Raw genomic sequence first — 26,515 nt, 5'->3', positions numbered from 1 at the left:
CAAAAATACAACTCTGAAAAAACCTAGTGCAAGTCAGGGTCTTCCACTGCTGTCATTAGAAGAACCAACATTTGGTTTTTTTCATTCTATATACAAGAGATTTCAGAGTTTGTACACATTCAACACTAAAGGATCAGGCAATAAAAATAAGTAATATTCAAGTTGGTAGCCCCAGGTTAATTCTTTTACAGTACAGTTGAATTTCAGGTCCTTGGTCCTTCTTCCTTCTTTCCTTCCAGGGAGAAGATCTGCTGCCCATTGATATTGCACAAGCACAACTTTCAAGCAGCTGCCAAAAGAAGCGACTGAATTATCCTGTCCATCGCTCTCAGTAATACATGTTTTTATCCCACCAGCCTGTAGCCAAAGGGGGAAAAAAAGGTCAGGAAAAAATAAACATTTTTCTAACAAAAAGAAGGTTGGTGACATAATGAATGCTATTAATCAGATCGCCTCAGTCCATAAGGATAGTTGTGGGGTATCTTCTTTCTCTCTTCTTCACAGATGCACACAGACACTGAAGCTAAATGTCCTGGATGCATCTGCTTTCAAGGATTCAAAAGGGCACATCTGCTATTGTTCCAGAAGGCAGGGCACTTCAAAAAGGGTCCAAAGTTTTGAGAGAGGAGGAAACCTCAGCTCCTAAGACCATGTGTACCCCAGACGTTGCAATAAAATTGTCATGTTTCATGCAGCAGGAGGGAAACACTGAGTTTAATGTCTTTCACTAATTAGTTTAAATTCAATCTAACCTAGCTTTTGGCCTGGCCATACCCATGTCTTTGTTTTGACCATTTTGTGCTACTTTTGACCATCTGCCTCTCAGCTAAAGGCCCACTGTGGCCTTTAGCAGGTTCCAGATTAAGAGTAGCTTGACAGTGACTCAAGATGTTCAGCACCTCTTGGTTGATCGTCTTTAGTCAAAAGCTTGTCAGCCACCTGGCTGGGATGTTTCCGTTTAGATCTCTGCATTGAGCAGGGGGTGACACTTGATGGCCTCAATGAGCTTTGCCAAACTTGATGATCTTATGCAAAAAAATGTTTTCCTATCCAAATCTTTTTATTCAGATAGGATTAAAGAAAGCCAATAAAAACAGCTATGACAGCAGTCTTGGAGCCTGGACAGGACTATCCAGTCAGGATATCACTTCAGGACAACCGGAAATGTACAGTTTTAAATTCTGTTGAAATGACAAGGGCTCTAAGACTCGCACTGGCTCACTTAATGTTTCATGCTGCCTTTGAGTTCTTTCCAAATCAATGAACCTTTTATTAGAATGTGAAGTGTAGCCAAGACTATTGGCTTGCAATTCCCAGTGCCAAGAAAAAATTCCTGACCTGAAGGAACCTCTTACATCTTTGTTTGGCAAGTACAATATTACCTGTGATAATGAGCATTTAATTGAAATTGGAGATGCAGTAACGTTAGCTTGGACTGAAATAGGTGTGGAAATCTAAATTGTGCCTAAAATGCTGTGCCACTTACTTCCAGGATATCGCCTGATGAATAACTTGCGCATTTCATCATAGACCCATATCAAGATGGCATAAGGCACAGAGATGAACCAATACTGAAACCTAGAAAATAGAGGGTTAGTTGTCAGGTATTTCTGCTGGGTGGGAATTATGGGAATTAAAGTCCAATACATCTCAGGGATACAAGCTTGGGAAGGTAGTCATTCCTGGGGATGGCTAGTCTCTTAGAAGGACCCTGCTCTGCTTGCGAATCAAAGAGAACTTTCAGCCACTGGGGTTTTTATCACATTTATTTTATTAGGTATTATATTATTTTATAGTTTTATATTTCTCTTATTTATGTCTTATTGTAAACCACCCAGAATCCCTTCTGGGAGATGGGCGGTGACAAATTTGATTAATAAATAAATAAATTATGCTACCATTACACCAACCTAAGGACAGGAAGCTAAGCTTACCGGAGAGGTGTGAAATTCAAGGCATAGATACTTCCAAGGCCATAGCAGAGAATCAAAGCTATCGCTATCTGGGAAAATATACCAATCCAGATTACTTTGTTCCTATGAAAAAACAAAATACAGCCAAGGGTGATCCCATTATTTATGATGGATGCATATAGACAGCCATTTATAGTATCACTAGAATGTTCACCTGAATATGTTACTATACACACATATGTAGTGGTGGGCAGGAAGAGATTATGAAATCTATGCTTGACATGCTGGATATGGTTTCTCTCTGTGTGTGTGCATGCATTCCCTTCTAGCCCCCAAGTTCCTCAGTTCTGATTTTAGGAATATGTATTCCTAGTAACTCAGGATCACATTCCCGAGATGCTCCTGAATCCAAATCTGAATCCTATTATCCAGTAATGGGTGGTGGCATTAGCACCGCAACTCCTTAGGCTTTACCGAGCCCAAGTTTCAGCTGCTCACTTTGAAAAAAGAAATGAAATTATCTGGGCAACTTTCTGATTTTGTTTGCTTCTTTGCTTTCCCAATGGTTCCAGGAGATAGGATTCTCAGCAGAAACCAAGAAAGACCAAGGAGCAAACAGCTTGTTTTAATATTCAAGGTGCTGGTGTTGACCTCATGGCATGGGACCTGGTTACTTGAGGGACCACCTCTCCCTGATTTCATCTGCCCCTCCTACCAGATCCAGCAGAGATGGCATGTTAGGGGTTCCAACACCTAGGGAGCTACATTTGGGGGGCCCTAGGTGGCGGGCCTTTTCTGCTGTGGCACCCATGCTGTGGAATGTTCTTCCCCCTGAGGTCAAGTTGGCCTTGTCACTACTGAGCTTCTGGAGGTCCCTCAAGACCTAGTTGTGTCAGCAGACCTGGGGACCCAGGGGATGGGTGATCTAGTAAGATGACTCCATTATTTTTAACATCCCTCCATCTCTTATTCTCTGTTTAGTTGGGTTTTATATATTCCTTATACTTGTTAATGCATTTATTGATTGTTTATTAACCCTGTTGTACGCCGCCTAGAGTCGCTTGGAAAAGTGAGACGGGCGGCTGATAAATTGAGCAAATAAATACATAAACCAACAAAACTTGGAAACTGAGTTCTGTTGGAATGAGCACCAACCTAAAAAGTCCTTGCTGGAAAATGGAGTTCCGTCTTGTCTTCCGGATTATTAAGTCTGCCACTTGTTGAATGGTGATGCTGACAAAAAAGGCCGTGTAGCCAGTGAACTGCAAGTATCTCCGTTGCTCAAAGGTCTGCAGAACATCAAGCAGGGAGAAAAGATCGTTAGGTCAAGTGGCTGAACTTAAGACTGGCTTCCAGAGTAAAGGTGGTCTAGCAAGCAGAACAATTCTTGCTAACTGTGGCTACTGGCCTAGCAGGTGCTTGAGCCTCTCTGTCCCCCTTATTTTTGAACTTGCAGACGGTGGACCGATAGCAAAATTGGGATATTTATTCAGACTGCCAGTGGGCATTGTTTTGTTGAGTGACAGGTTTGTATACATCATCTTAAAATATATGATGCTGCGGTACAGAAAACACGGCAATGTAAAATAATACAGGCCTAAGTGTTAATCTTGTATAATATGTGGAGTTGAAGTACCCATGCCTTAAAGTTGCCAAGGTTGAGAAACACTGATGAAGAGTATATAAATTGGCGGGGAGGGGTGTCCATTGCCTCTGAGGCTAGAAAGATCACGGATGTCGCTATTTTTCTTTATCAATGATGCATGGCAGCTTTGCAATGTGTCCTCTAAGCTGCTAACTGCCAGAGTGAAGGAGTCCATTTGAGCCTCCCTGGAATTTGGTGGTTGACCTCAAGAGTTACACCCACAACTATCTCAGTAACTGGATTAGAGATATTCCTGTAAAATGAATCACTGATCTGGAACCACTTTTAGATTTTTTAACCTAATATATCCTATATTTATTACTGGACTTTATGAGAACGGCTTCATTTCTGTGATAATGCTTAACAATGCACAGCTAACACTTTTAATTTGAAATCTGATCCTATGAGCTCTTGCGCCGGGAAATAAATCATGTAGGATTGGGCTTCAGTTTGCTGTGCCAGCTCAGTCTCCCAACCTCAGTTACTACATACACAGACATGCCACCAACTGGGATAAGATGTGATACAGGTTTGCCATCGGGTGCTACAGGAAGTGGAAATCACTAGTTTCAGGGGGAGGGGATGTGTGGCAACGTGACAGCACACTAAGCTGTTTCCAAAATGTATTCAGAAAAGACCTTGCAAGAGCCTTCTAGTAGATCATCTGCTTTAGAGTGAATCAGCCTAAGAGAATTTTGCACACAATGTCATTACATGCCTGGTGTAGTTTAGTGACTAATGTTATTTATCTCTAAACTGGTATGATATAATGGATGAAGCTGATAGGTTTTACATAAGCAGGCACAGGGTTTTTCATTTTGCTCTGTTATGGAGATATGTCTGGCAAATCTTGTCGGAGCTCAGGAGATAAGCAGGGTTAGACCTGGTTAATACTTGGGCGAGAGACTACCAGGAAGTCTCAAGGCTCTAGGATAGGCTGGGAAATCAAAAACGCTAACCTAAAAGAAGGCAATGCCCAAATACTTCCAAACTCTAGCGAAGAAAACTTCATGGTTACCAGAAGTCAACTTCAAGGAGACTAGGGTGGTTCTCTTTTTAAACACAGTTACCGTCTTTTAAGGAATTTAGCACTGAACAAGTTATCACCCTTGCGATACCTATATTATTGGGGTGGTGTTTTGAGTCAATGTTGACTCCTGGCAACTGTCCTTGCTGTCTTCTTGGCATCATTTTTGGAAGTGGTTTGCCCTTGCCTCCTTCCTAGGGCTGAGAAGGAGTGGCGGGCCCAAGGTCACCAGCTGGCTTTGTGCCTAAGATGGGACTACATTAACTGGAAACTGTCTTCTACTGGGCTGGTGCTCGTCTTTTGCTCAGAGTCATTGGTGCTTTCAAGGAAAGTGATTCTAAAGACTCTACCCATTCTTGTCCGTAGCTGTCCTGCAAGTCAGCCAAATTCTCCTCTTCCCATGGAATTCGGATGTAAAGAAGAGAGTGAGGGAGCCAGCCTTGCTCAGCATAAACAGTGAAATAGGTCAGAAAGGCCCCAACTGTTTGGAGAATGCCTGCAAGAGAGAAAAAAGGAATGGCTTTTACCAGAGAAGAAAGCTGAGGAGAAAAGAATGGCGGAATGTCTACTGCATTGTTTTCTCTGGAGACATTTGCATCTCAGTAAGCAGGATCCTGGAGTGGCTCATTGAAGATGAGAGATATTCTCTATATTCAGCCACAAAGACCCACCCAAGTGCCTACTCATTCCTCGTTGGTATGAATTTCCCTATTGTACCAATTTGCAAGTAGGAGTAGACTGCAAGCTCCTGGTTGACCAGTCGGTCTCTTTTTTTGTGCCTTGGCTTTCTCTTCATGATATCGCTTTCGGCTTTTTCATAGGCCAGTGCGACAGAAGGAATCTGTAAGGGGAAAGAAAAAGGTAAGTTTCCTATCAACAGGTTTTTAGGACCACTCGTACATGTTACTGATTTGCTTATCTCTTGCATTCACGGAACAACCCCCCAGAAAAGCAGTCATGCCAACAAAGTCTACCCTAGCCTTCTCCAATTTAACTCCCTTGCATGCCCTGGCACGGCAACAGTAAGATTTCTCTTTGGCCAAACCTGGGAAAGATGGTTTAGGATTAAGGTGCAATCTGGTAAACATTTAGCTGAGAGTAAGCCCCTTTGATCTCAAAGGGATTTAAATGTACTGACATTGCCAGATAAATGACTTCTTTAATTACATTTCTGGTATCCCTCTCCCTACTTTTTTTTTTAAAATATCAGCAAGAAACAGGGGAAGATAGCGGTGAGTTTGATCTGCAGCCTGGTGATGTCAAACTCCTGCAAAGGTTTGGGGAGTGTGCATGTGAGAAACGGGAATCTTTCTTTTTGGAAGTCAAGAACTCACAATGTCTGTGCCGAGGTCAATAAAGAGGATGGTGATGGTGCCAATGGGTAGGGGAATACTGGCGATGATGTAAATCAGGAAAGGACATAGCTCAGCTATGTTTTTGGTCAATGTGTAGGCGATAGTTTTCTTCAGATTGTCAAAGATCAGGCGGCCTATAGGACAGAGACAGAAAGATCATTGAGAGTTGGCTGAATATTGCATGCCACCTTCTGAAATCTGCAAATTGTTTACCAGTTTAATCTTAACATTGTTGGTGGATGTGTCTGCCAGAACACAACACCAAAGCAGGCTGAAGTTCATTATTTGCACTGCAAAGTTAGCTTTTCAACGATATTTCCATGGCTCGGTCATTAGCATTTTCAACACGTACTTCCCTTTGAAACTGCACCAGGGATAGACCTCATCTGTGGATAACTTCAGACATCCACCGCAGAGGTGATACTTTCAATATTCCCCTCATTCCACATAGAACAGCTAATCAAATGCTACAAAATGTGACCAAATCCTGCAATGTCTACTGCTATTATATGAGGGTACACTATAATATAGTTAAGTAAGAGTCCATAAATTTGAGATAAAATGGGGTCCATTTGGCCCTGGTTGTGGCATTAGACAAGTTAAAAACCAAAATAGGCCTGGATGTAGGATGTTGTCTGTCAAATTGTTGCGGTGATGGGTATGAAATTGTCTATACATATTTGCTTATGAAATATTTTCTGGGTATGTCCAGACTGCCATCAAATATTGTATATCTGAATTCAGTGGTCCATCCAGCTTTACCTGTGAAGTCTCCCTCTTTAAAGGGATACAAATTGATTGCAATATGTGGCTAAGGTTCAAATCATGGGTTTCCAGTCTTACCTTCTTCTACTCCAGTAACAATGGATGCAAAATTATCATCCAGCAAGACCATATCAGCTGCGTTCTTAGCTGCATCAGAGCCAGCAATACCCATTGCAATTCCTATATCTGCTTTCTTCAAAGCGGGTGAATCATTCACTCCATCACCTGTCACAGCCACCACTGCTTCCTGGAAAACACAAAGATTGAAGGCTATGATATACATTACGTTCCAAATCCTTCCCTTGCTTGAGTCCTGTTATGTTGGCATTTGTAATTGGAGATCTGCAGGTATATATTATGAAGAGTAATTACACTATCAAAAACTGAAATTTTCTGGTATGGGGATGGCCAGAAGGATTATTATACAATCCTAGAAGGAAAAATCTGGGTCTAATCTTCTGCAATGGTTTGCTGGTATGCGTTGTGTGTCAACATCTGAACTACATTTTTTCTTCACTGGCCCAAGGATAAGACAGAATGCTTTCAAAAACTCAGATCATATTTTGGGACCTACTTTGTTTACAATATATATTTTTTTCAAACTGTTTCCCCCTGTTGATCTGTTTTCATTTATTTATATTTATATTTATATTTTTTATTTATATATTTATATATATTTATATATATATATAATTTCAGTGTTACACAGAATTGGAACAAACAAACAAACAGACAAATAATGCTCATTTGAAGCAGATTAATGGCTGATCCCTCATAGGAAGGTTGGAAAGCAAAGCCATGGCACCAACTTTCTAACATTTCAAAGCGGTTACATGAGAGTTTTTAACCTTGCCCCACAATTGTCTCTTACTCCTGCCTGAAGGAAGTGGCTTTACTTTCTGGAATGAAGCTAAACTTTGGTTCTTGCTTCATCTTTTGCAAGTGGAAAGTAACACAGTTTGGTTTTTGTCATTTCTGAGATTGGGGTTGATTTGTGCAGGGCAAGATTAAGAGAGAGAAGAGCACATGCATTTTGCTCTAAGAGCCTCAGGGACAACTGATTTGTTCAGATAGCCAAGGTCTGTTTGCATAGCATTTTATTAACCAGTTTATGGCATCTGTAATTTCAGTTGAACAAAGAACTGGATTATTCAGGTTTGGAGGTATCAAGAAGGCCCCTGTGGTTTCAGTTCCTGAATGTGCTCAGAAAATATTAGACCGGCATTTGTTTCTTGTTGGTATGAAGTTAAAGGCCAAATCCATATCCAGCCAGGGAAATCCATGTAACTACATATTACATGGGAGTGGGTTGTAGTGGAAGAATATTGAGAATGTTGTGAGATGAAGTAGAAAGAAATCCTAGATGACAGAAAATGCTGGGTATCTAATTCTGGAAGGATTCATTACATTGAGACAGCCATAAATTACAGGGTGCCCAACAGTGTAGAGCAGCCTTTCTCAACCTTTTGACCCTGGAGGAACCCCTGAAATATTTTTCAGGCCTCGGGGAACCCCTGCACATTCAGGCTCAGATATAGGTCAGAAGTTACAAAATTACTATATTTATTTCATGGGTAGGCCTGTATATAGGGGACGCGGTGGCGCTGCGGGTTAAACCGCTGAGCTGTCGATCGGAAGGTCGGCGGTTCGAAACCGCGCGGCGGGGTGAGCTCCCGTTGCTCGTCCCAGCTCCTGCACACCAAGCAGTTCGAAAACATGCAAATGTGAGTAGATTAATTGGTACCGCTTCGGCGGGAAGGTAACGGCGTTCCGTGAGTCATGCTGGCCACATGACCCGGAAGTGTCCTATGGACAACGCCGGCTCCAAGGCTTTGAAACGGAGATGAGCACCGCCCCCTAGAGTCGGACACGACTGGACTTTACGTCAAGGGAAACCTTTACCTTTACCTAGGCCTGTATATATATATATAATGTATATATACATTAACAGTGTTCTTAAAAAAATAAAGAATGAAACTTACTTCTTTAATGTGAAGTTGCTCAAATTTGAAATATTTTTTTTAATGAATCGTGATGTCCCAGGGAACCCCTAGTGACCTCTCATGGAACCCGAGGGTCCCATGGAACCCTGGCTGAGAACCCCTGGCTTAGAGGCTATACTGTAGCTACTCAATGCAAATAGCATGTGTCCAACAGGCTCTTTGACTTTGCCAGAGTGAAATACTACTTTGGATGTAGTTAGTAGGGTAGCAAAATAAAAAGAGTGGATTTTTTTAAAACAAGGAGTCATGGAGCAAAAGTAAGTGAGGCTCACTGAACAAACCAGCATAGATGAAGCGTGGCTTTCCTTATCTGTTTACTATATTTTGTTGCCTTTGGTTTAGAAGTCATCCACTGAGAAAAGTGCAACCTGCTACTCCCCAAAACAGATGTTTTTCTCTTCTCCAGTCTCTCCTTACCTGTCTTTGACAGCCTTCCACTATGATCAGCTTTTGCTGGGGTGAAGTGCGAGCAAAGACAATCTCTGAATGGTGGATTAGGATGTCATCCAGCTGTTCTGCCGTCATATCCTTCAGCTCCATGCCATTAATAACAGCTGCTTTGGCATCTCTGCAAAGCCAGACATAAGGATAAGTCATTTACTGTAACAGTGAAGTTTATGCAATAAAATACAATAAAATATAATAACAGTAGATGATCAACATTTTATTAAAACAATAAAATGATCATCATTTACTGGTCAGCACGCTGTGGTAAACACAATGTGGCTTATTTAGTTTTGTCTTGGAATACTGTGTGAACCCAGCCATCACAGTTTGCAAACCATGGCTTAGTGTTCTTTGGAAGCAAGATTCTGCTAATGTAACCTTACAATAAAGTTAGAGCTAGTACTTCTGCATGTGCTTTTTGTCTGGACTACCTAGCAGGGCTGGCATCAAATGTACAAGTCTGAAAGCCTATCTCTCCCCCGATCGCTTTTACAGCTCAAGAAACTGGGAAGGGTCCCTTCTGAGACATCTGCCACACCCCCACTGTGGTCAGATAAGAGGCTCACCTGCCTCTTATCCAACCACTGCCAGGTCTGCGGATCTTCCTCCTGTCTCCTATCCATTTCTGTGCCATCCTTACCGTTTGTTCACCTGTTCAACTGGAATATTGAGACGCTTAGCGATGTCTTCCACTGTCTCACTGGTTGCTGAAACGATCCCCACACTTTTAGCAATGGCTTTGGCTGTAATAGGGTGGTCCCCTGTGACCATAATTACCTACAAAGAGGATGAATGGTGACAAGATCAATCAAAGATGTACCTGTCCTGGATATTTCACAGGTCCAGCAGAATAGACTGTCTGCTATTAGTCATGACTTTGGATATCAAGTTTCTTTTCAGAAAGAACATCAGAGAGGCAGTTGTGTATGAAAGATCAGCAATGAATTGTCCTTTTGTATTGGGATAATATTTAAGAATTAATGAGTGAATGAATTATTGGGATTGTTGGGTTTTGAAATTGTGTTCCTTGGGGAACTTGTTGTGTTCTCAGGAATTACTGCTGTGAAGTTTTGGAAATCCAGCTGTCCCTTGTTACTTTGGGGAAAACCTACCTTGATCCCAGCACTACGGCATTTCATGACAGCATCTGGGACAGTGGATCGAGGGGGATCAATCATTGACATGAGTCCCACAAAACAAAGATCAGTGGTAGGGAAATTCATGGAATCAGTGTTGAATGAATAGGTCTCTGGAAATTCCTCTTCTGGCAGATACAAATGACAGAAGCCTAGATTTAAGCAACAAAACACAAAGCAAACTATTTTAATAGAGGAAAAAAGGAGAAGAAAATAATACTCTAATAACCATAACATTTCATGGATCAAACATCCTATTAAGGTATTTGTGATCTTTGCCAGTTTTCTTTAACCTGCAGTTAATAATATCTAAGCTGAGTTTAATCTCTTGCATAGCACATTATCTTGTTAAATGTGTCCAAGATAATAGCTAACAGAGCAGTTATGTGAACAATACACAGTAAAAACTACCAATTGGAATCAATTTATAGAAGCAACTAAAGAAATTCAAAGCTTGTACCTTAAAAAGAAGGAAGTGGGTGGCCAATTAGTAACTAACCTTACGCATTTGCTTTCCTCTTAGCACATTCTTATAAATAAATACCACCCAACAGTACTACCGAGTAAAAGTTATGACTGTTTCTCTAGAGCGGGGCTGGATGGCCCTTCAAACAGCAACTGTACATTTGTTTGCAGAAGTCTCACATGAATGGTGAGATCTTCTAAGTTCTAAGCAGGAGATGTCTGAAATGTGTAAGATTTGATAGTCTAACAGCTCAGGGCAGTTTGGGGAGGGTTGTTTTAACTTATTATGAGATGTTGGATGCAGGTGACTGAAGCTAGGATAGCTTGCTAATCACTTAACTGGAAATATAGCTAATATTCTAGGAATTCTCATGTCTGGAGGGCACCAGGTTGGTGAAGATGCTCTAGGATGGTTCAGTTTCCTCCTTCTGGGGCTACAGTTGAACTTGGCGTGCTCCTTGTACTTACCAAGTACTCTTTCTCCCATACCACCGAGGGCCAAGTATGCTGTTTGGAATGCTTCTGCTTTCTCCTCATCCAGAAGCTCCTCTTTTCCATTAACCATCATGGTTGTGCATCTCTCCAAAATCCTTTCAGGAGCCCCTTTCATCACCAGCAGGAAACGTTTATCATTAGGATCTTCACTTTCATGGATGGAGAGCTGAAGCCAAAGGAGAAGCAACTGCTGAAATGCACTGTTGATCACACATATATTGTTATAACGTGTGGGCCATACCAGGCCATAGGGCTAGCTTTTAATCCCTCAGGCCCAACTCAGTGGGATCAGGAAAAGAAGTGGTTGGGCCTGAGGGGGAGAAAAAACTAGTTGTGACTTAGTGAAATTCCACTGTAAATGAAAATTTGAATTATAGCTACCATGTTGACTCCCAGTCTGTTTGATTGTGTTTGTCTTCAAAATTACAAGACACAGCATTGATTTCTTCTCAGTTATTAGATTTATAACCTATCTTTTGTTTAGCAGCTTAAGGTCACTTACACAGAGATTTCTCTTCATAAACAAACCTATGAAGTTGTCCGGGCCAGTATTTTTCCAAGGCGGAGGATAGACTTGAATCTGGGACTCCCAGTTCAAAGCAAAGCACCTTTGCTTTGGGTGTGTGTGTGTGTGTGTGTGTGTACATACATACATACACATATATACACACATTTATACAGCTCAGTCTTGACTGATGACTACCAGGTCTAGTCCCTACAGTTTTCTCGGCAAGATTTTTTGAAGTGGTTTGCCATTTCCTTCTTCCTATGGCTAGATTTCTATTCCTAATTCCCAAGGGCCCAATTAAGTAGTATAAGAGTTGAATTCCAGCAAACAGGAGCTGAACTCCTCCTTCATTTGGTGGTCCCTAGTTTGGGGAAGACTGTTCTAGAGTCTAATAAACCTTTTCAATTGTGTGAATGGAGCTATACATTACTGCTGTTGAAAGAGACCCCCTATTCTCCAAGATGGTCTATTTTTCACCCAATCATCTTGCACATTTTAGTTCACAAGACAACCCAGAAAACTGAATGTTACCTGAAACTTGTTTGTAGAATTAAAGGGGATTTCAGCCACTTTCCGGTTTCTCTTCCTGATGTCCATCACATCACCCAAAACAACTTCTGAGAACTTTAGTAAAGCTGTTTCTGAGGCATCTCCTACTACAATTCTCTGCAGATTTTAAAAATTGGTTTCAGTAAAAGTCTTAGATCCCAGAACCATTATGTACATTTTTGTTTAATTAGCCACTCCCTTTATTATATCTTATACCTCTAATTTTATCCTCCAATATAGAAGAAAAGTACTATTATTTTTTTCATAAGATAAAGAATAATTGCTTACTTAAGAGACTTACTGGTTTACATAAAAATTGAAAAAAACAGCCCTCCACACTAAAAGTGATGTGGCTTGTAAACATTTCTAAATAGTCTCTTAATTTAGTGAAATACATGATCCACAGTTTCAATTATCCCTTCACCACAAGGACAGAGCTGCAGCTCTTTTGGCATGTTATTGATTTTGAAAGGGGAAAAATGTTTTTAGCCCAGTTGTGATATGCCTGAATTTGGGGACAGAAAGTAAGAATACTTGATATACTTGCTTGAACCAAACTGTGTTTGGCATAACACTGACAGATTCTTTCAATGGAGCATTTTACACAAAGAAAAATATTCACTCAGAAGTGGTGACGTGCTGTCCTTCCAAATGCTTGATGAACTACAAACCCCATCATCCCTAACTATTGGCAAGAAGTTACCGAGAACTGTCATTCATCCATGTGTGGAACGCCAAGGTTGCCTACCCTTACCTTAGATGTTGCCAGATGAACTCTGTGTTTCCAAACTAATTCAGAAAGCCAAAACAGCTCACATTATGTAATTCATACCTTCATGATTGGTTCATTTTCTTGGCCTGGCCTGAATTCTGCCCGGTTACAAAGGGATACGATTTTTGATAATGCAGCCCATGTGCCTGAAGTTTGGTCAAAAGACTGGCCTGAAAAAAAAGTAGGAACAATTATTCCCTGATGGATAACAAGGCCCTTGTTAATTGCCTTCCTCCCTTACCCCTGGGCTGATTATTTACTCGATTGATCTTCACTGGTGTCTGCTGAATAGATTTCATTGTCAAACCATAGGTGAGCTACAGTCATTCGGTTCTGTGTCAGAGTCCCTGTCTTGTCAGAGCAGATGACAGAAGTTGACCCCAGGGTCTCCACAGCTTCTAGGTTCTTTACCAAGCAATTCTTTTTGGCCATTCTCTTTGCAGTCAAGGACAAGCTCACCTGTCAATAAAGGGGGTGGAAAAATCATGTTGTCTAAACAGATCTCTATAAGCGAAGACGGGTTTTCCCACCACTCCATCCATGATCCTTGCTTATTTAGTTCATTTATCATTTCAGGTCTACAACGGCCCACTTGCACATGGCCCTGAGCAGCTTTTAGCCATATTGGCTTTCTAGGGTTGGGCCAGATCTTGAACGAAATCCAAATCTAACATTTGGCTGAGCAGATATTCACGTCCTATCCCAAATACTGTATGCTGTGAATAATAATTCTAGAGGAAGTCTCCTTTGGAGAATAGAATGCAAAAATCAAGGAACGCCTCAAGAGCAGCACCTGAAACTCAGTTTCAGAGTTCAGAGAAAGGCAGGTAACAAGAAGGAGAGTCACAGAATGCAATAAATTAACCAGTCCTTTTGACAGGAAAACTGTAACTTGGTACATTTGACTTTTTCAACTTTCAAACAAGGAAGGGAGCTACAATCAAGTTTCAGAGGTCATGGGGTTTTTTTTATGTGTGTCCTTTAAAGTGCTAGAAATGTAAGTTAGTGCTAGGCTGACATTTTCTTCTTCATTATTTTTGTCAATCAGTCAGTGGGGAAGAAAAGACTGCTTCCTCCCACTTCCCCAAAAGGAGAAAGAAATATTAGTGAAATTCTCATGGGTGGAGTGCTAAGACTTGGCAATTAACCTAGATAGAGATGGCTGAGTACAGTTCTGTGTGTTTTTGCACATTTGCATATGATATTCTGTCTGTCTTTGTACAGTCCTCTTTCCAGCCATGTAAGTTCTGCTTCCCGTCTTTACTGAAGTCCCAAGGGAATATGGCCTGATGGAAATCCTCCCATGGGGCTCTTACCTCGTTTCAAATCAGGGTTAGAATTAGAGTTAGGAAGTTGTCTGCTATTTCCTTCTTCCAGGATTTTTTTTTTAATTTTCCAGAATAGTTTATGGCCCATCTAAGTACTAACCATTTCTAGCCTGCTTAGTTCTTGAGATGAGCCAAAAGGTTAATCTGAACAACTAGGCTAAACCCTTAGAGGCTTCTCAAGGAATGTAATTTTACTGCCCAGTCTAGCCTATACAGTAGTCCTGAATTTTCCTTGTGCTCCCCCATAAAAAATATTAACCAGGTCCATTTCTGCTCAGCTTTTCAAGATCAGCCAAAGTTCTGTTATTTTAGTATCTGACTTCATGACATGGAGTTTTCTTTGCACCTCTACAGAAATGATTGGTTACCACCTACTTCAGGGAAGGTTCTTCTCCTTCCTACTTTAGTCTACTAGGAGGTCCTCCTTCTCAGTACTAACTAGACCTGATCCCACTTGCCTCCTGGCCAAGTGCTGCTACCAGCACAAACTGCAGAGTGACTGGAAAAAGCTATAAAAGAAAACCAACAACACGCCAGTACCTTTGCATCAATTAAGAAAGTTCTAAAAGTCTACCACAAGTTTACAGAGGTTAAAATACTATGAGGATGCAGGAGAAGAGCAGAAGCTTCATTGCAAGGGGAGACACCTTTGGAGAAGACTCCAGCCCAGCATTATTAGAAGCCTTCCCATATTAGTTCAGTCCTCCTGTGCTCAGTAGAACTGTTTCACACACATACCCAGAATTACTGATGGTGCAAGGGAGCAACACATACTCACTGTAACTGTAGCTAGCAGTCCCTCAGGCACATTGGCCACAATGATGCCAATAAGGAAGATGACAGAATCCAGGACATGGTAATGCATTGAGACAGCAATGATGAAGAAAAGCACTCCAATGGAAATAGCAACACCAGCCACAATGTGGACAAAGTGTTCTATCTCAAGAGCAATGGGGGTTTTCTCATTCCCCACTCCAGATGCCAGAGAGGCAATCCGCCCAATTATAGTGTTGTCACCTGTGTTGACTACCATCCCAGTAGCAGTACCTAAGAGAAAGTGTTGGTTAGCAAGAAGACTATAAATCAATAAACTGAACATTCCTTCCATTCAAGATTTCATCACATGACCCTGCCTTTTCCTGACACTTCTTCCATGTATTCATGCGTACATACAAGTATAGACCCCCTCCTGGACTTGAGATCAAAAAGATCCCTATTTTCCAGAGAATTTGGGTCAAAAGGTTGTGATCATGTGCAATTGATTAAAAATCAATGGTTTGGACTCTAACTTGCCTTTTGTTCAAACATATAAATAATAACGATTAGGGGAGGGAAACCCAGCCTTACAACTCATTGGGTTCAGCCCCAAATATAGAAAAAATATATCTAGCATCACAAAACATAGTCTTTCTCATATTTGAGGAGGTTGCAGTTTTCCATAGGCACAAAATAAGAAAAAGTTCAGTTGGGGTAACAGTTGTACCATCTGAGACTGTCATGACATGAAAATAGAACTAGCTCTAACAGGAGACAGATGTGAAGCAGCTTGTCTCAGGCAGCAGATCTTGGGTATCATGGAAAAGAAGGAAATCATTATTTACTTTGTATTATGCTATTTTTATTGCCTTTTTATCATTCTTTGGGTTTTATTGGTCATTCCATTTCCCAAAGAAGGGGCTTGTGGGATTTTTCTGCCTTGCAGGCCAAACTAACTAAAATGGATTCACAAAGAATGTTCTTTGAGTTATACAACAGAGACACAAAGTTAGGGAGCAGTGTCTTGGCCAGTATAAGTCCCATTCTCTCCTCATTCTTCTGACACACATACCTTCCAAGCAAGTTGTGGAATAGAAACCAATGTTTTTAGTCTCCAGGGGATTTTCATGAGTAAACTCACAAGACCGGGACTGAGGTTCTGACTCTCCAGTGAGAGAAGAGTTATCCACCTGTTAATCAAAGACCAACATGAGATTGTGGGAGTTTTCCAGATGTTCAACTATAGTGAGGTATTACATAGAAATTTCTTAATTGTCCTTCTTATGGTAGAGCTTAGCTAAAAAGAGCAAAAATACCACTGGAATAATTGAACTACAACTCCCAGGAGAGAGAGAGGGAGGGAGGGAGGGGCGGAGGGGCGGAGGGACAGAGGGAGAGATTGGATGGATGGATGGATGGATGGATGTTGAGTTGTTTGTTTCTGATGAAGAATATCTTCATTCTTACTTAATGGCTCATTTATATTTTTACTCAACAGCCTCAACCTAACAGCTTAATGACATGTTTTTGAAAAATAAATATATGACCTTCTCAGACTTTTTGGTGTTTCCTGCAAAATGGGACAGCAACAAGAAATATCTCTTTCTTTACTACCTGGTACTCATTTTTAATTTACTTCATCTAAAATCATTTGATCATGTAAACAAATCCAAAGCTGAAGTCAGTTTCCACTGATGTCATCTCAGTCTCAAGCAACTGCACAAACACTTCAGAGAGGGAGCAACTTCCACCCACATGGTGGTAAATTAGTGCCACAACAAGATAATGATTTCTGTGGGAAGACTTTACTTGTAAAAAGAAAAAAAAACTTTTCTTGTAAAAGTTTGAAAGAGTGTCTATTCTAAGACTTTTTTCTTTGCTATTGAATAAACTTTTTTTCAGATGCAAAATCCCACCAACTGTTGTTCCTGATCAGCAGAAGATGGATCTTCCCTTTCTTTTCCACTCTGTTTATAAACTTACCTTACAACCCTGGGTCTTGATTAGTCGGATGTCAGCCGGTATTCTGTCTCCACCTTTGATTTCGACAATGTCACCCACCACCAGTTGGTCAGCTGGTATTTCTTTCTTTTCTGCATCTCTGAGGACAAGGGCTTGCTAGTGAAAAAAACACAGAGATGTGCTAGTTGGATAATTGACCTAACAATTACAATCTATTTGGAACAATTCATGGAAGACAGGTCTGTCAAGGGCTATCTCAAATTTACCTCTAGGTTTGGGATAGCCTGCCTCCAAATATCTTGTAGGCAGTAACAGTGGGAAATGGGTATGTCTCCACCTCCTGCTTGGCCACTGTGAGAAACAGAATGCTGGACTAGATAGGCCTTGGTGTGACCCAGCAGGACTATTCTTATATTTTTATGGAACTGGAAACAATTTTGTCTACCATTTCCATGTTCATTAACATGACAACACTCTATGTTGCTCTCCAGATGTCATGGGTAAGCAATATTCTTGAGAAGATATGGGAACCTGATATATAGTGGGAACAGAGAGATCTCTTTCAATCATATTGACTTTTGGACCAGCCTCACTTCTTCTACGCACTCTAGGAAAAAAAAAATCTCTAAGTACCTCTTCTTAGATGCATTAGTACACTAAGCAGTATTGGAAATTCACCTGTGGGATCATTTTGCTGAAGCTGGCCATTATGTTTGTGCTCTTAGCTTCTTGATAATAAGCAAACATCCCGGTAAGAATTACAACCAATGCAAGGACCACACCCAGGTAGAGCTGAAAAGGAAGTTTATGCAGGTTAGATAGAAACAAAACCAACCTTTTACAAGAGACTTAAAAAGCCATGAAAACAAATAAATAATAAGGAAATGAGGTGATGTGACACATTTCAATCTGTGCATACATAGGAAATGCATTGTTCAGTTACAAGGGAATCGTGATTCACGGTCATTTAAATAAAAAAAGAAATTTCAAAGGAGTGTGATGGAAACATACAACTTCGCTGATGATCTGCAGCAAAGAAGTGTAACTTCCATCAGCTTGAGGATCATACCAGACCTTCTGGGGAATGCCAGGGGCTATTCTCCAGAAGGGGGTGAACCAGGAAACAAATTATTCAGAGTTCAGGTTTGTTAGGGGGTTAAACAGTGTCTTAAACTTAAGCACTCACTCCAAAAAAAGTATGCAATTTTACCCTGATTATTTTAGAGATCTCCATCATGAACACATTGCTCCTAAATTTTATCTACACTTTGTTTTAGCTGATATCCAAGAAGGGCCCAGCTGGGTGGCAGCATTTAGGAGACATTGCCTGATCTTGAAAAGCTAAGCAGGTTGAACCTGGTTGATATTTGGGCGGGACGCCAGATTGTAGGCTAGAGTGAGAAGGCGATAAAACATCTCAGAGGAAAACAATAGCAAACCTCTCATGTACTGCTGCCAAAAAAAAAAAATACATGGACATGAAATTACCAGAAACCAAGCTGAACTGAAGAAGGCCTTACCACTTTATGTTGCAAGAAAAACAAATAAAGATCTCTGTTAAAACTTATGCTATTGGCCGTCTACCATTACAGTCACTTGTTCTTGCTTTATCTTGAGCTGTAGATCCGAATCTATTTTATCTTGACGGGATGGATGTTTTCAGTCTTATACCCTGGTTCTTGAGCATAACAAAAATGAAAAAAGACCCTACTTTTAATGACCCTGCTCACTTGTTAGGAGCTCTGGTGGCTCCCCAAACTTGCTGCTGGGAAGCATCTTTTATCACTCTTACCCAAGATCTTCATGGGACAGTTTTAATGCTCATAAATGTTTGAGTACAGTAATAGAAAATATGTTGGAATTCATGTAACAATCTTTGGTACTATATTCCATAAAGAGAGCACAGTGTTCTTTCCCTTTCTTTATGCAGGAAAAAACATTTTATCCCTGAGTGGAACAATCATGAGAAACATGGAGTTCGCAATAAAAATGTATCATTGGAAAAGACGCTTGTGGGAAAAAAAGAAGCCACCATAAACCCAAGCTGGAACTTACATTGTCAAATGATGAAGACACTTTCTGAGCATATTGAATCCCAAAAGCAATCCAGCAGAGGATGGCCCCAACCCACAAGAGGATGGAGAACCCTCCTATCATCTGCTTGAGGAACTTGATGATTTCTGGGGTTGATTTGGGGGGAGTGAGAGCATTCGGACCATCACGGGCCAGGATCTCTGCTGCTCTTGCACTTGTAAGGCCCTTTAGCAGACAAGGGATATAGTTAAAACTAATAGCTCAGCAATCCTGTAACATTCAAAAGCAAATCTGAAATTGAAGAACTGTGGAATGTTGACAAAACAGTAAATTGGGGAGAGATAGTTAATGCAATTTAACATTGAACTGCTGGCTAATTTGTTTGTATATGTCTTTGTGCTTGTCTATAGAGATCCATTTATACAAACACACACACACACACAGCACACATGGATGGCCCTGAAACCTAAGAACAGGCAATTATGGATTACAATTGCAACAAACATTTAAAGAACATTACTTCAAGGACAAATTCTATTTTTAGTGACATGCTGAACTAAATAGATTTTAATAGCATTGCACTACCCAGCCATAACATTCTTTTAACTTTCTCTGGCCAGTATTACTTACTTTAATGATGCTAGTGCCATATTTTTCTTCTAGTTCTTGAATGCTGAGCTTATGATCATCCTGAAACAGTAAGAAAAAGACAGATAGTTAAGGGGTTTTATTTAGTTAGGTTTGTTTTACTAGGATAATGTACTTCTCCAGTCATGACTGACCCCATGCTCGTCACAAACACAAAATATGCGTGCATAAAATAGTTGAATAGTCTCCCTTGTCACACCTTGGCATGGATCACCTGCCGATTACAGCTCTCCCCAAATGGTTAATGTACTCTGTCTTATCAAAACTCCTTAACTTACTGAAAAATCCTTCTATGGTTATTCACAAGTGTTAACCTTTCATCTATCCAGAATTCTGCCCTGGGCAAAATTTATACTTCTTCCTTTTCTTATTGAGATTTTTTGACCCAAGTAAATATAAAGCACCAGCTGAAAGCAGAACCAAATATAAGGACAAAACAATCTAAGTTATTAAATCTTGGTGAATCTTCTGAAGAGTAGATCAAGGCCAAGAATTAGCTAAGTGGAGATGATAACACAAGAATCCTAAATGGTTGCTTGTACAAACTTTTCTTGGAAATTATCAGGTGAGATTCAAATTAACTTAGAGAACCAGCTAAATCTTCTGACTAGCTTTACACATCATTGCATTGCACCGGATTAAGAGTTTTGTTTTTTTTAATTGGCTACAGTTGTGACTTTTACGTGGGACTCAATACCGAAGTACATATAAAGGTTCATGCACATCCCCCAAACAGTGCCAAGATAAAAAAAAAATCTCACCTAGCAAAACTAAAAAAGACTTCAGCTTTAAGTCTACTAGAGACCATAAACATTCTAAATGCATTCCCTTTCTAGTCAAGTTTGACTTCTGGTGGCTTCATGGACACATCCCTGCAGTTTTCTTGATAATACCAAAGATAGTTTGCCATTGTCTTCTCCCAAAATGTACTTTTCCCTATTTCCCAATCCTACCCTCCAATTCTGTGATTTTCTGATGGTCCTTCATCCAAGAACTAACCAGGTGCAATCCTGCTTAGCTTTTCTACATCAGCCAAGGTCAGCTAAGTACTGCCATCTAGCTGGATATTAGAATGTTATTGTTGATTTAGGTGCCTTTGAGTCAGACCTGACTCTTGGCAACTAGAGAGACAAGTTCCTGCAGTTTCCTTGGCAGCATTTCTAGAAGTGGTTTGCCCTTGCCTTCTTCCTGGGACCAAGAGAAAGTGGTTGGCCCAAGGTCACCCAACTGTCTTTGTGCCTAAGGCAGGACTAGAACTCACAGTTTCTTCCCTCCCAATCCAACCACTAGATCAAAGTGGCTCTCTTGAAGAGAATACCCCTTTGCAGTTTTTTTTTCCCTTGGTGTGCAGCAAAAATTGCATCTGGTGGGGGCAATTTTCAGCAAAGGAATGCATATATGGGAATCGCAAATTAGAAAACTGATCTAGGCTAAATTAAAAGAACACAATTTTTTAAAAATATACTCCTGCTATTTAATGCTTGTTGCAATAAAAGTGGAACTAAGAATAAGTGGTCACTGGGATTAGAATTATCTGGTTTGGAGGAAAAACTTGAATTTTCAAAGAATGAAGGGAAACAAAAGGAGAGTAAGTGAGGTTGCCTGATGGAGGTATCTAAGGTTCTTCAAACTGGGGAAAGCCTACTCACAAATGTAGGGACAGGGAATGGATCTGGGAGATCCTGCAGCTTTTAGCATACCTTCCTCATCCCCAAATTCCTTTTCCCCAACCCTTTTGAAACTGCAAGGTCTCTTTTAGTTCAAAACTGCATTCCCCAGCTAGAAAGTATTGCATTTTCATTCCCATTGTCCTAGGCAATCCCATCATCTCAGGCATATGAGATAGGACACTCACTTATCTGGAGGGCATATCATCAAAGGAGGGTGATTTAAGAAACTGTGGGTTGCATCAGCTGTACATGGGACTATGGATAGGTTCTACTCACTTCCAGATACACAGCAGCATCTTCAAAAGAGCATATGTGAGCCTGATCAGGGTAAACTGTAGATGTGATTCAGAAATTAGATAAGAAAAGAAATAAAAATGCAAATCATATCTCTGAATCACACCTACAGTTTACCCCAATCAGGCTCACATATGCAGATCTCAACGGAACTGTTTTCTTCAAATAAAGGGTTGTTTTCTATATAGTTTTTGAATTCTGACTGCGCATGAAATATGTTGTTTTAATATAAGGATCCCAGTAAGTCGTTCATCTAATGTGTGGTCCTAGATACAGATCTCTGTCTGTCTTATTATCTGACATCCAGGTAATATGTGTGTTCTGTCTTCTATCTCTGGAGCTCTGCAAATACAAGTACGTTCATTATAAGGGACTTGGTTAAAGCTTCCATATTTAACCATTGTGTCCAGCTGCTCGAATCTTGCTCCAGTAAATACAGCCCTAAGATGTTCAGGCATTTCTGTGTTTAAATACTTAGCAATCTGGAAGCTACATTTGTAGCAGCTCATCCATCTCAGTGAGCCAGCCTTGCTAAGAATGGCTTTATCTTTCTGGGCTACTATATCCAAGATTCTTTGTGCAGCAATCTTTTTAGCTTGTTCTCCAGTTGTACAAGAGACAGGGTGACTCTTAAGATAATCTGTAAATTGTAATAAGTTCTAATAGGTCTGAACTTATAATAAGGCTATATATGTTTGGAAAACAAACAAACAGGCAGACAAACTTGTGAGAGCAGTGTTTGCGTTGCTCTAGCAGAACTTGGCTGCTGCAGTAAGATTATGCACATTTGAAGCAATCTGATTCAGCAGGAACCCTCAGCTGAGAAGCAAGTGTACTCCAAATCAGTGGTAAGTTAAAGAGTTGAAACAGAGATATCTCTCTCTCTCTTCTCTCCTTTTTTTCCCCCAATGCTTCTACCCAAGTGATATTAATCTTCCTGATGAAATCTTGGGTGTAGCTTGACAAACAAGACTTGGCATGAAGGAAGGGGAAAATTCAAGATTGCACTGATAGTATCTTCATTGTAACAAGGATTGCAAATCATTTGCAGAGACATCTAAAAGTCTTTTCTGGCTATAAATGATTAAGGTTAGTGGTATTTACATAGCACTACGGAAATGCTGTGGCCAGAGAAGACACGGATTTTCGTAATTTCATTGAATGGGCCAGAAGTGGGTTGTGGCTCTTCTCTTTGTGCATCTTGTTGCGTTCATTCATAGGTTTGGGACCAATTTGTCGACAGCAGGGAAAGCTACGTAAGCAGACCTGCTTTGGAAATGGCATCTTAGGATCTGTGGATGGAGGCATCGGCTTAATAAAATTAAGGTAATGATAATATTTGCCTATCTAATTGAAATGCAATTAGCTTGCATTTGGAACACCGTTTGCATTTGGAGAGCAAGGGCACAAAACTATTTGTTGTCATAGATATGAGTCACTTGAGAAACAAATTATTTCCTGCTCCAAGACTGAAACTTTTGTATTAATAATCTGCCTCCTCAAAAAAATAAAAAAAGGAAAACAAGAGATCTTATATTCAATCTACCTACTTAGCCCTGTGCAACCATGAATTAGCAGGAGGGAAGGCTGGTATCTGTGAGTCACTTACCAAGTCCAGCTCTTTCTTGAGGTCTTCAGTCTTCTTGTCTTTTTTCTTGTCGCCTTTCAAATCTTTTTCCTTTTCGTCTCCCTTGTATGCACCATCCAAATCCTTGGTCCCACTCACCTCTATTGAATAGATGTCGGGATTTTTCTGAAAAGTAATTGAGCAGGAAAGTTAGATTGGGTCATTTCAGTGGAGCCACCAATTTATGTTTATGGATGCTTTAAAAATATTACATCTTGCAACTCTTCTGCTCTTTTCTAGCATGTGCTCCCATTGCTGCTTCCAGCCAGCTGTGTGGGATCCTATGACTGGTGCCCCTTTTCTGTAACAATTCTGCAAAATTTTATCTCAAAATGTGTTCTGAGTTATGTATGATTAGCATGAAGATGGTACAGTTCTTTGACCCTCGTGGTTCACAGTTGCATCAGTGTGGCTGCAACAATAATAATATTTTTTTTAAAAAAATAGAATAGAATAGTGAATTGCTGATATATCTGTTTTGCATTTCTTTGCAAACAGAATCAGATCAACTGAAACCCAGACAGGGGAGAAATTTGGAAGAGGAGATGAGCCATGTCCTCTACAAAGTCCTTATTGAATCGTTCATGTCTTAAGGGCAGGCTGCCTGTGTGGGGTGGACTTCTCCACTTTTATATACATAACTTTCCAGATCATAATTGATCTATAAATTGCAAGCCACTCTGTTAAACAGCCAGCAAGTGGCTGACTCCATTCCTTTCCAGATTCTTTGAGACTTATATTATTGCATTACTTAGTAATGGAGGATCAGATCACCAACTGTTTTTTGTTTTGTTTTTTTGCCACAGCAATAAGGGGTGCAGTTAAAAGTCCTTTAAAACGCTTTTGTTTTCATTTTTCAAATAATCATATATGCAGAACTATATTGTTTATTTTTATTTTGTCTACCACTGATAGGTCTTTTAACTGTTTTTATACCTGAGTTTTTTAGTAACCCACATCTTCCATTTTTTTCCCCTCTAACTGGTATTATCAGGAGTCCCATAATTTACCTTGAATATCCGTAATAACTGTTTAATTATTGTTAGTTTGAGACTCTTACAAAAAGAAAAATATTTTAAATTATGGATGTCCATTTCTCCTCCGTCTCATCTCAAATACCATCTTCTGTTATTTGGAATTTCCAGAGTGCTGTTCCACAACATTGGGCTCACCTTACCTTTTTCTCCATACTTAGCAAAAAGCTTATTTCTTCCCTTTTGTCTTGGACAGAACCAGATTTTGCTCATGCTGCCATAGCACTTAATAGTTACAGTCATAGAAGCCTAGAAGTATAAAGTTAGAAGGACCAGAAGGATCATCTGGTCCAAACCTCTGCAACATGCAGGACAACCAATTAAACCATCATAAGAGATGGCTGTCCATCCTCTCCTTAAAAACCTCCCAAGATGGAGAATCCACAACCATCATCACAACCATGGAGAACCCACCAGCCATTCTAGTTTTATTGTAAACTTCCAGAGTCACTCTTTGAGTGAGATGGGCGGTGACAAAATTCAAAATGTAAATAAACAATAACTCATCAGAACATTGTTCCACTTATGTGCAGATCTCACCATCAGGAAGCCTAAAGATATTGCAGCAATACATAATCAACACTCTTGTATATTGCAGCAGTGACCAGCACCAATGAATTCCTACCAGTCAATGACCTCAGCTGCCTGGACCTGTGAAGGCTGCAGAATCTTTTTGGTCTTAAATATTAGGATGCGTCTTTCAGTTTCAGCAATCCCAGTGTCATTCTTGTTAGAGTGGCTGAGTTCGCTAAGAATGACAAGTGAATTTTAAGATTCTTGCCTCTGAAATGAGACATTTATCAGAATCCTTCCCCAACTAATACTTTCCAAATGAGTGAATTCAAAGGAAGGACACTAATTCAGAGGAAATTCCAGCTTCAGGATCTGATATCTCCAGCAAAAGCATTGAGTTGCAGATAATGAGAAGGATCGCTTACATGAGATCTTGGAGAACTATTGTCATTTAGCCTAGACAGTCCTGAGTGAAGATTAGATAGATAGATAGATAGATAGATAGATAGATAGATAGATAGATAGATAGATAGATAGATAGATAGATAGATAGATAGATAGATAGGCAGGCAGGCAGGCAGGCAGGCAGGCAGGCAGGCAGGCAGGCAGGCAGGCAGGCAGGCAGGCAGGCAGGCAGGCAGGCAGGCAGGCAGGCAGAGATTACAGATAGACTCCTCTCTTCCCACCTAATGATTAAGTTCAAAATTTTGCATCAATGCAAAAGACAGGGAGAGTATTTTGCATAGGACATACCACTCTCTTCCCAAAATGTCTTCTGATTGCCTGAAAACCAAGCTCCAAAAACCCTCTTGTCAAAACCTTGCTGCATGTTGCAATTTTCCCCCAAAGCCCACAAATCTCAAAACCTAAGAGAAGCCAGCTGTTGATTCTTCATTACCGAATCCCCAATTTACTCACCTTTCCCATTTTGTGACTTCCTCTTCCTTTGAACAAGCAGGACAATGGATTTCTGGGAGACAGATAAATCAGTGGACCAAGCCAGAAAGGACTTGGATAGAAAGCACCAGAAAAGTGCTACTCAATCAGCTAGACCCCAGAAGTTGGAATGGAGGAGGACTGGAAGGAAAGACCTTTCAAGACTTGTAACCTTCTAGCAGGAGAGCCAATGTGAGGTGGAGTCCTCTTCACATTTAGGCATCCTTTGGATGGGACAGGTTCACCTTCCTGTGGGAAGCATCGGTTACTTGCTGGCCTTTTTATGAAAGTGGCTAAGCCACACCTCCTTGCCTTCTCCAAGTCATCCTGGCTCTGCTTCACCCAACAGTAGGTGGAAGCATACCACAAAAATAGGCAGATACAGTAAGTCCCAGGTCAGAGTTTCTAATCAGGCTTTACAAACTTTGCCCCCTTCTCTGGACAGTGAGGGCTATTGAATCATTCATTTCCTTCAAGTTTTCTTTTTGACTCCCTGTATTAAGAGAATGAAAATGAAACAGATCCACTTTTTTCCTTATGTTCCTTTTTTCTTTTCTTTTTTTTTTACAAAAAAACACAAAGTAATTCAATCAAACAACCAAAACATAACACATATAACTTTACAAACGTAAC

The 26,515-nt window shown here is 40.4% G+C and overlaps 1 protein-coding gene across 1 annotated transcript; it reads right to left on the bottom strand.

Moving 5' to 3' along the window:
* Positions 1-328: 328 nt before the first annotated feature.
* On the bottom strand, positions 329-25,873 carry ATP12A (ATPase H+/K+ transporting non-gastric alpha2 subunit). Its single transcript, XM_063311488.1, has 23 exons — positions 25,865-25,873; positions 23,382-23,525; positions 19,791-19,850; positions 19,182-19,385; positions 17,805-17,918; positions 17,148-17,282; positions 16,237-16,354; positions 15,187-15,455; positions 13,341-13,539; positions 13,141-13,250; positions 12,291-12,425; positions 11,225-11,417; positions 10,268-10,443; positions 9,796-9,932; positions 9,126-9,276; positions 6,784-6,952; positions 5,920-6,074; positions 5,303-5,426; positions 4,936-5,081; positions 3,069-3,202; positions 1,935-2,036; positions 1,487-1,578; positions 329-357 (listed from the first exon to the last, which is right to left on the bottom strand). Exons 1-23 carry the CDS (start codon positions 25,871-25,873, stop codon positions 329-331), a joined length of 3,105 nt encoding a protein of 1,034 aa, XP_063167558.1.
* Positions 25,874-26,515: the final 642 nt, after the last annotated feature.

Source organism: Candoia aspera, chromosome 9 (assembly GCF_035149785.1).
Source record: "Candoia aspera isolate rCanAsp1 chromosome 9, rCanAsp1.hap2, whole genome shotgun sequence".
Taxonomy (NCBI): Eukaryota; Metazoa; Chordata; class Lepidosauria; order Squamata; family Boidae; genus Candoia; species Candoia aspera.
The sequence above is the reverse complement of the archived record's forward strand: the minus strand, read 5'-3'. Positions and strand labels throughout refer to the sequence as shown.